Raw genomic sequence first — 12,704 nt, forward strand, 5'->3', positions numbered from 1 at the left:
CAATCGTCAAAATAAAAGCAAGATGAACAATTCATGACAATGAGTATATTCAAGTTGAGAAAAACTTATGAGCTTTCGAGGAGCAGAAAGGCGCGTATTCTTGCGATAAGAAAATAGTAATAACGTAGTACCGAGATCACGTGTGGGCCTTCGTCCGCCTTATATCTCGGATCTGTACTGTACTCAGCCTAATTATAATCAGGCTAATGCCTACTGGCCGGTATGTGTCGGTACCCACAAACTCCTACGCCTTCGTACCTGCCGCAGTGTAGATACGTTACTTATCCCCAGCTGCTACTAGGGGATGGTAATTAAGATTCGGACACACCCATCGTGACTCTCGTCTCTTGGGCTCTGACCGCTTCTGTAAAGGGAGTGGTCGAGCCCTCGAAAACCTTGTTCTCGTTTGCATACACGGAACGTTTGCCAACGAGAGACGTCTTACATGATTTCGTTCGAAAGAACGAACCTTTTAGATTAAATTCGATTCGAACCTTTTAGATAAGAAATTCGAACTATGTCCGAATGAGAAACTAGGATCCACGATGGATCCAATCGAGACCTTTGACATTCAGAAATGTTCCGATTTAATTTTCATTCGTGCTATATGCGAATTGGACCAGGAACGTTGTGAGATCTAATTTTAACTTCCTTCAAATTCATCACGATAGTATGACAATGTTATATACATATATATATATATACATGAGTTGACGTGTACTCACCGGAAATTGGAGAACCACTTGACCAGCTGCGCTGTATTGTTCTTATTAAATTTGATGTCGGGGAAATACATCTTGAGGACGGCCGAAGACGGGTACCTTACCCAGAAGAACATCAGCTTCGCTTTCCTCAGATGCATCGGCGTCAGCGTCGACGAGTTCACCGTGGTTAAGGAAATATCTTATACATGTGTTTCTTTCAATAGATATCCCTAGATATAAGAAACATAAAGAACGTGTCCGCAAAGACAATTCGTAGGAGCTGTATCAGTGATCAAAGACGCGTAAGTCGAAGGATCATAGAGCTCTAGAAATTTGTATCGTGTACGAGAATATCTCAAACTTAATCGTGTTTTCTTCGTATAAAATTGGATTAGAAATCGTACAAACTGTGGATATATCCCCATAGTAGGCGGTAGTAGGGGTCTAACGTTCTCGCTGAGGTTGACCTACGATTGGCCACATCTTCAACGGAAGCCTTACCGACTCCTTACCAGTAATAGGATCTCTTGATGTGGTTTCATCGCATTCTTATTCAGTTAATCCCTGTGTTCGAACTTTCACGGAGACGCATATCTTACTTGAGAAACTTTCGGCTAATTCGTAATGGCAAGACTTCATGGAGAACAGTTGTCATCAAGTCGAAAGAAGACAACGTCTACATTAAATTCTTTTCTTCGAAGAAGAAAATTTTAGATTCTCTAATACCATTCTTCCATTGAATACTATTCATAAATTATGATAACGAGACATTGAAAAGATTATTCCACCCATCGGACAACCCTTAACCGACCACGGCAAGTTCGATTTTTTTCATAAATCCTTATATTATATCGAATTTGCGGGGGAATAGTTTTATTGTTGGAGAAAATTCTCGAGAAAGAAGAACGAAGGGAAGAAGTCGCGAATATATTTGGCGCGAAGGCCATGGCGAAACGTTACAGACGAGGGTGAATCGAGAGAGATATGGAGAGAAAGAAAGAAAGAGAGAGAGAGAGAGAGAGAGAGAGAGAGAGAGAGAGAGGGAAAGAGAGGGGAGAGAGCTTACGGCCACGACGATACATGTGACGCGCTCGACCTACCCCACAGAGAGAAGAAAGAGAGAGTAGAGGAGAGAAAGAGAAAGAGAGAGGTAAAAAATGCGCCATTGATTTTACATCAAAGGCCGACTAAAAAGGTGGCAAAGAACGTCGTGTTGCCGATCGGATCGACACGGCGATGTTGCAGTTCTGACGATGCACCATCGTCTCGCACACATATACACAAAAACACACATGTATATGTTCTCTCGCGCCCCCACACAAGCCTCCCACCTACAACGTCCGGCCCTTCTCGTTTTCTCTTTCTGGATCCGTAAGCTCTTTCAAAAACTGAGAAGCCGATGCGAGGCTGCAAGCAAGGTGAGTCATGTGCGATAATCGAGCTGCTGAACTTTTCGCGCTGGTTGATCATTTTCCGACGATCGTACTAGGAACATGCCTTATCTCTCTCTCTCTCTTTCTCTTCGAAGCCGGATACGATAGCTATTTTTATGCTGTTAAAGCGTATCATCGGGTCAGCCCGTGGCCGCGCGGTGCATCGTTTGAGACTTTGAAAGAGAGACGCGGAAAAACTCGCGCCGAGAAGAATCATCGGGACCACGGATGCGTGCCGGCCGATAGAGTTTTTAATAGAAGCCTGGTTTAAAATTTCTTCCTCTTTTATACATAGAACTAACCTCGACCGCGTAAAGTCGAACGATGATAATATATACATATATATATACATATACATATACATATACATATACATATATATATATATGCATGTAATTATGGAATAGATACTTTAATTTTCTTCTGTATCTTTATCTTGAATTATCTTTTCTACAAAGTTATCGTAGAATGCTCCCTTCGTTACTGGGACTCACTAGTCAAGACGTATACTTACTAAACCGTTACGGGCTATCGCGTTTCCTCGAAGATTTCAACGCGCGAGCGGAGGTTGTCGACTACTAGTCAGGAACGTTATAGCGATAACACCGAGCTAGGAAGAAGGCGGAAACTCGATTGAAGTCGAAAGAACCGAAATACATGGAGAAACTGAGTTGGTCGACTTTCGTAATCTCGATTCTAGGAAGAGAGAAATAGAGAGATAGAGAGAGAGAGAGAGAGAGAGAGAGAGAAGAGGATTATCTACGATAAGTCGAAGAGACGCTCGCGATGGGAAGTTCGCGGAGCACCTCCTCCTTTACCTCTTCCACCTCCAGCTCGTTTCCGTGGTTGAATTCCGAAATTACGGGACAGATTATTGGCTTGCGAAGTTGGGTGAGACTCGAGGCTGAGGGCAGACCGAGTAGTAGGCAAAGAACTTTCGGTTTGGCGCGTTGTTGCCGGACAAACTCTACTCGTAGGTGCATCCAACATTAGCCTAACTCCGTGGCAAACTAATCTAACATTCGTCCGAGTCCTCCCTCTTTCCTCCATCTCTCTGTCTCTCCATCTCTCTCCGTCTGTCTCTCTCTCTCTCTCTCTCTCTGTGTGTGTCTCCCACTCTTGTTGCTTTCTCTTCTTCTTTCTCTCTCCACTCACTTTCTAGCTAGCTAGCTCAGGTTCTTTTCGATCCCTCTCTCCTACCTACCTCAGCATCGCGGCGACTGCTCTCTTCTCCTTGCGAGCGAACGAGTTCTTTCTCTCAAAAACTCGCTGCCGCGTTTCAAAGTTTTCGCGTTCAACGAAACTCACCCTCTAGTTCACTCGTCCTACCACCGCCACAAAAAATATCCCTAAGCGTCGTACGGCTATTCAGTCGTATCTCGTATATTCCTAACTCTCCTTCGCACTTGCCACGAATTATCATTTATTTTATATCTATCTACTGAAGAAATACACGCGGTATACAACTGAATTCAATAGATTATCTAATCTCTATCGTTTGTAACAATCGAATACAATTGATCAATACTGTTTGATCAAAGAAGAAAATTAATTCTTATTTACGTAGTATTAAAAAAGGATATTGTAGGCTGAATTCCGTCGTAGCCGATGTCTCCGGAGTTGCAATCACTGACACGGTCATTGTTGTCCATCCTTAGGTGCCCATATTCCGGACTGCCGTGTTGTGCAGCCGCGAGTAAAACAGGATGCAACATAGCCGGGGCATGCGAAAGTGGAGGAGAATCCCTGAGTTCTACACGTCCACTTGGAGGACTCGCAGGCAACTGATGCGATCCCGCTGCTGGTACCTGGCCTGCATGACCCCCACGTGGGGTGTTGATTCCGGGGAAGAACGGCGAGTACGGCGAGAACACCTGACTTTCGTGAAGGCTCGGGTTTGGTATCGCTACGCTTGTTGGTAGGGACACTGGCAGCATTGGTGGTGGCGCGTGGTAAGGTCTCGGTGGTGGAGCTGGCGGAGGACTTTCACTGCCTCCTTGAGATCCGTTGCCCTCCTGCGCAAGAATTCTTGATACAGTCCTTGGTGTGATTCTCGTATCGGTTACCTGAAAAACGATGCTCATTGATCTTCCTTTACGTAAAATTTAAAAATGAGCTACATTTCTTAGGTCTCCGGACACCTATTGAAATCTCTTATTATGTTAAACATCCGAAAACCATATTTGGTTCTACGTCTAACTCACGAAACCCACGAAACGTTGATTTATACCTGATTATACCTGAATTATCCCATCGTATTGCAATTTTGTAAGTACATAGATATGAATCGAGATTTAGATGAGTTCAGATCTAACGTAACCGACACTCGAAACCCAAAGAAAGTGTGAGAATACCTTTTGGCGCCTTTTCTTTGGCGTCATGACGAGGGAGAGAGCCTCGTTCTGTTCCGAATCCCTGACTTCCCTCTCGTCGTTCCTCAAATTACAATATTGTTCGCGTTGTTGCTGCTCCCTCTGTTGCTGTTCGCGTTGTTGCTGTTGTTGCTGCTGTTGTTGTTGCTGTTGCGACTGCATCGGTCCAATGCCATATATTTTTTGCGGCATCGGTGTCTGAAACATCCCAACGGGCCTGACGTGTGGGGGTAGCTGATTCATCTGATTTAAATTATTTTCTGTGGGACCAGAGTGAGGACCATGGTGCCCACCAGCCATGGGCCCTATTTGGGAAAAAGCCGTTGGTTGCGTTGGAGGGGGCCCACCGGTTAGGGGCCCCCGTGGCCCGTTTGGGCCACCGGTAGGTTGTGGAGCTCCCCTGTCGACTACCTTCGTCCTTGGCGATTTCCTTTCGAGCATTTGAGTCGCTATCAGGATATCCTTGTTTAGCTGTTCGGTGGCTACTTGTGCCGCCTCGCTTTGCTTACCGACGATCCTCCTTTGCTGAACAAACCTCGCGACTATACTGTCAATCAGATTAGCGAACGACGAAGAGATTTCCGTTTTAAGAATGTCCGCCAGAATTTCGAGATCCGCACCGGTGATGTGTGGCCCCGAGGAACCTGCCGCCGCAGCTGCGCCCCTGAAGACGTTTAACCTTTCTTGGAAGTCCTTTTGTTGCAGGGACGTGCTGCTGCTTGTCAGCTGTTGTGGCGTTTGCGGCGTGGACGGTCCGGTATTGCTCTGATTCGGTTGCTGCGCTTGACTAGGCGGCTGTGGAGAACTTTGTCGCTGGTGCTGTTGCTGTTGCTGCTGCTGCTGCTGTTGCTGCTGCTGCTGTTGATGCACCTGTTGCTGCTGCTGTTGTTGCTGCTGCTGTTGCTGTCTCGCGGTCGCCTCCTGATGCTGCTTCATCCTCTCGAGTGCGGACTGCTGATGTCCGATGTACAGTTTATGACCCATGTGATACATGGCGGCTGCCGCGGCATGCGGATGATCGGGCGGAAGAGTCTGGAGGCCGTTGAACGCCGGTGGGTGAGGTCTCGGTGGTCTAGGGGGTGGTTCGGGTAGTTGCTGCGGACTGGCGGGTGCGTCGCTGCTCTCGCTTGTGTCGTGTTCCACCTTGCTCGAAAGTTCCAAATACTTTGCTTGCATCTCCGCGAGTTGCTCGTGCATTATCTTGAGCTGACTCTTCAGAGAGGCTTTCTGCTTTCGTTTTTGTTTTATCGTCGACTGATCGTCCTCTTCCTCGCTTTCCTCCTCGTCGTCCATCATAGTGTCATTGACACCGTGCTGGAGAACGTGGTGCACGGTTTGTTGTTGCGGCTGATAGAGCTTTCGCTTCTTACAACCGTTTACCGGAGTAGGCTGAAGCGCAGGGCTACTGCGCATCGTGCTAACAATGTTTTCCACCCGAGCGCGCTTCAACTCCGTTGTAGGAGAGCTCGTCTCGGTTTTAGGTATTATCGGACAAGGAGAATGGCTAGGACTACGCTTGATGTTCAAAGAGTCCTGAATTTCCTCCTTAACCGATACCGAGGCCGACCTCGGAGCCGTGGGACTGGGCGGTAAGCTCTGATCGCAATCGGAGCCATCGAGATTGGTACCGGGCTCGATGCCTACCTCGGCGAATGCCTCCTCCATGGCACGTGCCGTGGAGGCGGCGTCCTCGGCGCTATCCTCCGCGTCAGCAGGCATCACCGTATCACGATCACTGTGGTTCGTGCTATTCACGAGGACGTTATTGCCATCACCACTTTCCTCTCCGCCACTCTGCACTGTTCCACTGCGCACACTATCACTATTCTGCTGATGCTGCTGTTGTTGGGGACTTTGCTGATGCTGTTGTTGGGACTTGAGGATATCCGCGGTGGTATTATTATTATTGTTACTATGTATACTGTTGTTATTGTTTGGTTGCTCTTGCACGGAAAGGGCAGGCAACTTTCGACCCTGGAGAATGTCGCGGAGCATGTGTTGCGTTAACTCGGCTGTAGCGGGGTCGTCACAATTGACGACTGCCCCCGGTTGGAGGTTCGCATTTGGATCCATGCCGGCACCGGTCATCCCGTGTCCGCCCTCTGGCGGCGAACCGCCGGCGTCACTGGCCTGCTTGACCTGCCGTCCGAGTAATTCGTTCAGCATCTTGGCGGGGCCGAAGCCCGATGCCCCGAAGAAGCCGAAGTGGGCGGAATGCTTTTGGGTTGTAGGACCCGTCGTCGCTGCACCCAAGTGACCTTGACTACCAGCCGCTCCAGCCTGCTGTTGCTGCTGTGACTGGTGGTGATGTTGATGGAGCTGTGGCTGCTGTTGTTGTTGTGATTGTTGCTGCTGCTGCTGGTGTTGTTGTTGTTGTTGTTGCTGTTGTTGTTGTTGTTGCTGCTGCTGCTGTTGTTGTTGTTGCTGTTGATGCGACGTCGGCCCGCTACCGCTGAAGATCGAGCCGTACAGACCACCGCCGAGGAAGGATGGCCGGGAGCTAAAGTTCGGTATGCTCGAGTAGCTGTTGCGTGGCTCGCCGGCGTCCACGCGCTGTCTGGTGCGCTTCTGCTTCTTCAGGAGTTGCTGTTGCTTGCTTTCCGTGGTTGCTCCGTAGAGGGCGAAACACTCGGTCTCCTCCTCCGATGACATCATCGGCCGTCTGGTTGGTCGGCCCCCCGAAGGCCTCCGCGTCCCCTCCCCGCCAGGGCTCCTTGCCACCCCTCCCCTTCTCGCTCGAATAGCCCCCTCGTGGCTCAGCGCGCTGCCTCTGCTTCTCTGCACTCTCGCTTTCCCCTACCACCGTCGACTCTTCTCCTTCTCCTTCTCTCGTTCCTTCCGACGCGCGCGATCCCCACTGCTACTACTACTACTACTAGCTGAGTCGGCGGCTGCCTTCCCTCTCCACCACCTTCGCCTTCGCCTTCGTTGCCTCCTTTTCTCCTTCCTCCTCTTTGTCTTCCTCTTCCTCCTCCTTCTCCTCCTCCTCCGCCGCCTCCTCTTCTTCCTCCTCCTTCGCTTTTTCCTTCTCCTTCGCCTCCTTCTCCTTCTTTTCCTCTTCCTCCTCCTCCTCCACCACCGCCGCCGCCGTCGACAACGTCGACGAGGCCGGCACCCTTCTGTTCCTTCCCGCCGGACGACTTTGACTTCCTCCTCGTCTCTTTCTTCCTCACCTTCTTCCTCTTCTTCTTCTTCCTCCTCTTCCGTCGTTTCTCGCTTCCCCTTGGTTTTCTTTTTACTATTCCTCGCTCCGCACTTTCCGCCGTGGGGCTGACGCCAACAACACCTGGGGATGCTTCGTGACTCGGTGTCGGCGGTTCGTCCTCGTAGTAGTCGCCACGAGATGATGTCTCTCCTTCACTGCTCGACTCTTCCGTCCGTTTCCAACGCTGCCGTTCCTTACTTTATCGGCGTTCTCGCTACGACGATAAAAACGACCTGCAACGCCGCTTCTTCTTCCGTTCAAGTTTTTATCGCTGAAGTTTTTCCTGCTACCCTTGCACGTCTCGTTCTTATTGTTATTCTTCTTAATCTTCTTATCGTTATTGTTACTACTTTTGTCGCTGCTATTGCTGTTGCCGATTATGCTACCACATACGCACTCGCTGTCGTTTATCGTCGTGCTTTCGTTGCAGCTCTTGATGCTGCCGTTGTTGCTGCTTCTGGTACTGTAAATGTTGTTGCTGTTGATGATCACCGATCGAACGGAGGAGGCCGGAGCTCTCGCGGGCGGAATTCTCGTGCTCCCGCCTGGGAGCTGCATCCTTCGAACTCGCCAAAGGGCTGGGTGCCCCTCGCTCCCTCGTCTCGATTTTCCCTGCTGCGGTTCCTCTATCCGTCTGAAAGTCAAAGGTACCAGAGTTTATATATGCGTACTATCCAAGAGTAGGTATATTCGAATCGAATACGATCTCTCTCTCTCTCTCTTATGAACGATCGATCCGTACCATAATAGAAACGTATACTTTATTTCGGCCGATCTCTCTCTCTCTCTCTCTCTCTCTCTCTCTCACTCTCTTCCCTTCTTTCCAACGAAAGAAAGTATTTGCGGAAACAACGTCTGACGGCCGTTACGCGCGGCTATAGACGATTCCCGTAATTTTCCTTTCGAATTCGTAAGAATCTTTAAAGCTAACCGACCGGTCGCGGTCGTCGAACTTTAAGATAATATATTTCTTCTTTTTCACGCAACCGAGTCATCGATCGATAAGTTATGTCGGTTCAATGTACGATCGCGAACAAAAAGGAGGTAGGGAGTAACCAGTAGCCAGTGATCGTTTAAAAATACGAAGACCAAAGAAGAAGAAAAAGAAGAAGACGACCCTTGGGACATCGTAGAAAAATTCTAAAACTCCAAAGAAGAGGAGAACACAATGAGAGAAAGCGCCTGGGAGTCGTGGTCATAAGAAAATTGCTCGCTTTGAATATCTTATTCGTTGTAGTATAAGTAGCTTATGTTAGTCGAATCGACTCTTCGTACGTCTTTGTCGTCGTCGGTCGATGCTCGATGCTCGCCCCCGAAGAAAGGGGCACGAAAAAAATAATTAATGCCACGTTCATCGTGAATCGTTCTAGGAGTGTCTATATTTATAATTCCTCACTTCCATTTCTAACTTTCCTCGACGACTATATACTTCTTTTCTATTTGCGATCCTATGCACGTGCGTCGATCTATTCTTTTTCCTCGTATTAGTTGAGAAACAATCGTAAAAATAAAATGTATTTTGTCGGGTTCAATAGGTCAGACAAAAAAGATTACATTTTTTATAAAAATATCACATGTAATTTATGTTTCATGTTACATTCGAAAAGACGTGACATTAAAGTAAGTGTTTTAAAAAGTATTCGTAAAAATGATTCTTTGCCAGTTTAATATCCATTTTTTAACATTCAACATGTATAAAACATTAGAACGATTTCATCATTTATTTTCTTTTTCTGTTATTCTTGTGGTTGAATCGATGATGCGTATAAGTGCGTAAACGCAAGCAGCTTGTACACACATGGTCTAATGTGACAACTCCGTGTGGAAACTAACACGATGCCGTAGGCGCTCTGTGTGCATCACGTACGTGAGCTTCGAAGCAACAGCTGAGCAGCTTAAAGCACCTGCGCTCAATAGACCGACATATTCCATAGTTCGCGCTTACGCACCAACCGCCTTCGTTCGAGGATGCGCGAGTACTCGTCTCGATAAATCGACAGGGTGTGGTGATAGGAATGCGTGTGCGTAATATACATGACTATCGCTTTGCTATAACGAATGGGGAAACCTTAGAAAAAAAATGCGGAGGACGCGAAACGGAATGTTCGTATCTCTGGTAACAAATTTTTATTTTTTTAATGAGGAATTTTTTGAAAGTAATTTTGAGAGACCAATAGCTCTCTATTAAAAGTATAATTTTCTTTTAAGTAACAACCAAAAATATCACTTTTGTTTAAAGTTGGATTCAATATATCCAATTATTTCTTAATTAATCTTATTAATCTTCTTATAATTAATATCGAATTGATCTTTTTAGAATCAATACGCAGACCTAACTGTTTCCTATGTCGTAAATAGTCTTGCGTGCCTCTTGTCGCACATTTAAATCGGTATTACGCAAGCGTTCAATTACGACTAGTTACGATACTTTTATATACACGTCGAATAAGAGCGAGGAATATACATTTTCATTGGCATTATTCAAAGAAGGATGCAAAGAGGATAAGATAGGGACATTCGCAAATTGCTTACTCAAAAGATAACATATGGTCTCGAACTCGATAACGTCTATAAGAGTCTCGTACCTAGGCGCGTATGGTAAAAAGAAGGGAGAGCTTCGAGGGGGGTCACAGGAACTTCTGTTCTTCCTACTTTTAAACGCTACTTCCCCGTGTGCCGCCATGCGTGGGACGAGCAGAACAAAAAGAGGTGCCGGTACCCTGACCGGAAATGGCTTCAGGAACTCTCCCACATTTCGTCGATTTCAAAGTATATACGTCGAGTTAATTACGTTGATCGTATGTCTACTTCGTTTGTATATTCATGCACGTTGATCGAATCGAGTTTATCGAGTTCACGTTTATAAAGAAATGTTTTTAATTTTTTAAGACTACACTATGTTCTAAGTAGAGAATGTTTTTCATCGAAAATGTTCGAAAGATAAGTCTGTATTTTGTTTTAATTTTCTTCGTTGGTAACAAACTTAGATAGTGTCGAGACATACGATGAGCCACCAACAACCACTTCCTGTGCGTCATGCGACATTTACCGTTTAAGCAGGTGACTTGATTTCGAAGGGTGATTGCGACTATAGTGGTAGGGTTCCTCGATAAAATAGTAGGCGAAAAAAAAAAAAGGAAAAAAGAAAGAAGAAATGGCGGCAGGTAGAGGTGATCCATCGAAGTGAGCTCGTTGAAGTTAAAGTTAAAAGTTGGGTGAGAGGCAACCGTGTCGAGTAGGTATAAACGTGCTTTTACAATTCGCTTTAGGAAAATTCGCGGACTGGCCCGTAGAGTATAGCTATTGTTCGGAACTATCGAGCTTGATAACTTTTAGCTACAACACCTCGGGTAATTAAGGAGGAGACCCGTCGAACAAAAGTACCGACTCGTGGAAGGCGTTCATTAATCTCTTTATCATCGATCGCTAAAACTGAGAACAGGTTCACATGCAATCCGTTCTTCGTGTTTTACAGTGATCGGATATCGTATGCGTGTTATATATGCCCAAAGCATTACCGTCCTCGGTACGTACACACAACGCGCCTAACGCCGTCAACAGGGCGCTAAAGGAGAAGCGAATTTCCGACTAGCAGTCGCCAAACAATACGTTACGCCGATAATTTCGATCGGTTTGGTGATATTCATAAAAGGTTGTTACTAAAATTCCTAGTAATTTCCATCACCGATTTTGATGTATCCAGTCTCGCGAGAGACTGACGGTCGTTACCACGCTCTGTTGCTTTATCTTTCTCACGAACGAATGCAGCATTTCTGTTAAACGTTTAATGATCGCGACGCATCACCGATTCGCTCGATTAATATCGGGAGACATTAAGATAATGTGATCGATGCGCGACGATATCCTTAAATGGCGATTGTGAATGATACTAGGTGGTATGAGGGTGGTGTAACCAGAGAAAGGGAAGGAAAGAAGCGTTGTTAACGAGAGAAGAGACGATTATATTTTTCGATTTTTCTCTTTCCTCCTACTTCCAAGAGTAGATATAGGAGTGTCGGGCAAGGTGGTGTTTTCCATATCGAAGCATCACATGTGGCGTGCGTACCCCACATGGTATCATCGTCGTCGTTGTCGTCGTAGTCGTCGGGGTAACATGGTAACGGCATGTGCATCGGAATTTTACACTGTCTTTTTCCCTCTAGTATGTATCATGCGGTGAGAGTGTTCGCAGGGGGTTGCATGGGAACTGTACAATGGTCATCAGCCCATGTCCGTTGGTGGTAACTTCGTGGACTCTTCCGTCTTTCACATTCTACCTTATAGAACGCCGTTATGCATCGTTGCTTTTTTTCTTTCCCCTTGTTACGAAATTATTCTAACATTCGTCTCTTTATTATCCTCTATGTGGGTAAACGCAACCCTCGCTCTCGGCATGCACTCGCGACTACGAAGGACGACGCCTCCACTTACATATGTACATTGACTCGACGTACATGTACATAGGTACGTATATGTGTATGTGTCTACGTGCCTAACGCCTACGTATCCAGCTCTCTATACGCAGAGAGACACGTTCGCGTACTCACACACCACCCCCTTTGTGTACGTACACATTGAGTTCTCACACGCGTTCAGCATATTATCGGGCTGCTCCGATGCAACAAGTTGACCGGGTGTCAATTGATGTGTTATTAATTGGAGGTTAATTGCGTTAATGCGCTCTCAACCCCGCCTCCCCTTGCCTCCGACCACCACCAGCATCACGACTACCTACCACGGGCCATCGACAGAACCCGCTGTTTTATTATTATTTTGCATTTGAATCGTTTCGATTTACTGGCACGCGCCCAAACCAAACTCTGATGAGGAGGTGAGGGTGGGAAAGAGAGTAATGGGGTGCCGATTGGCGCCCGATGAACGGGGCGGAGAGGAGGTCGAGAGAGAGAGAGAGAGAGAGAGAGAGAGAAAGAGAGAGAGGGAAAGAGAGAGAGAGAGTATTTAAAAGCGTCGGCCTGTCACCGATTTTCAT

At 46.9% G+C, this 12,704-nt stretch overlaps 2 protein-coding genes across 9 annotated transcripts in view; both read right to left on the bottom strand.

Annotated features, from left to right (window-relative positions):
• Nucleotides 1-7,474, bottom strand: part of LOC124425559 (homeobox protein prospero-like) — a 45,543-nt gene extending 38,069 nt beyond the window's left edge. For 2 of the 3 annotated variants that reach the window (XM_046966061.1, XM_046966060.1), the window contains exons 1-3: nucleotides 4,492-7,474; nucleotides 3,721-4,203; nucleotides 726-880 (exon numbers count right to left, since the gene is read on the bottom strand). In XM_046966061.1, coding sequence (XP_046822017.1) covers nucleotides 726-880; nucleotides 3,721-4,203; nucleotides 4,492-7,164 — 3,311 coding nt within the window. In that variant the 5' untranslated portion in view covers nucleotides 7,165-7,474. The remainder of the gene's footprint in view (nucleotides 1-725; nucleotides 881-3,720; nucleotides 4,204-4,491) is intronic. The other variant, XM_046966062.1, reaches the window with a different exon arrangement.
• Nucleotides 7,475-7,553: 79 nt separating this feature from the next.
• Nucleotides 7,554-12,704, bottom strand: part of LOC124425560 (uncharacterized protein DDB_G0286105-like) — an 88,556-nt gene continuing 83,405 nt past the window's right edge. For all 6 annotated transcript variants that reach the window (XM_046966067.1, XM_046966066.1, XM_046966063.1 and 3 more), the window contains one exon: nucleotides 7,554-8,348. In XM_046966067.1, the coding sequence (XP_046822023.1) occupies nucleotides 7,748-8,272 (525 nt within the window). In that variant the 5' untranslated portion in view covers nucleotides 8,273-8,348 and the 3' untranslated portion in view covers nucleotides 7,554-7,747. The remainder of the gene's footprint in view (nucleotides 8,349-12,704) is intronic.

This window comes from Vespa crabro, chromosome 7 (genome assembly GCF_910589235.1).
Source record: "Vespa crabro chromosome 7, iyVesCrab1.2, whole genome shotgun sequence".
Taxonomy (NCBI): Eukaryota; Metazoa; Arthropoda; class Insecta; order Hymenoptera; family Vespidae; genus Vespa; species Vespa crabro.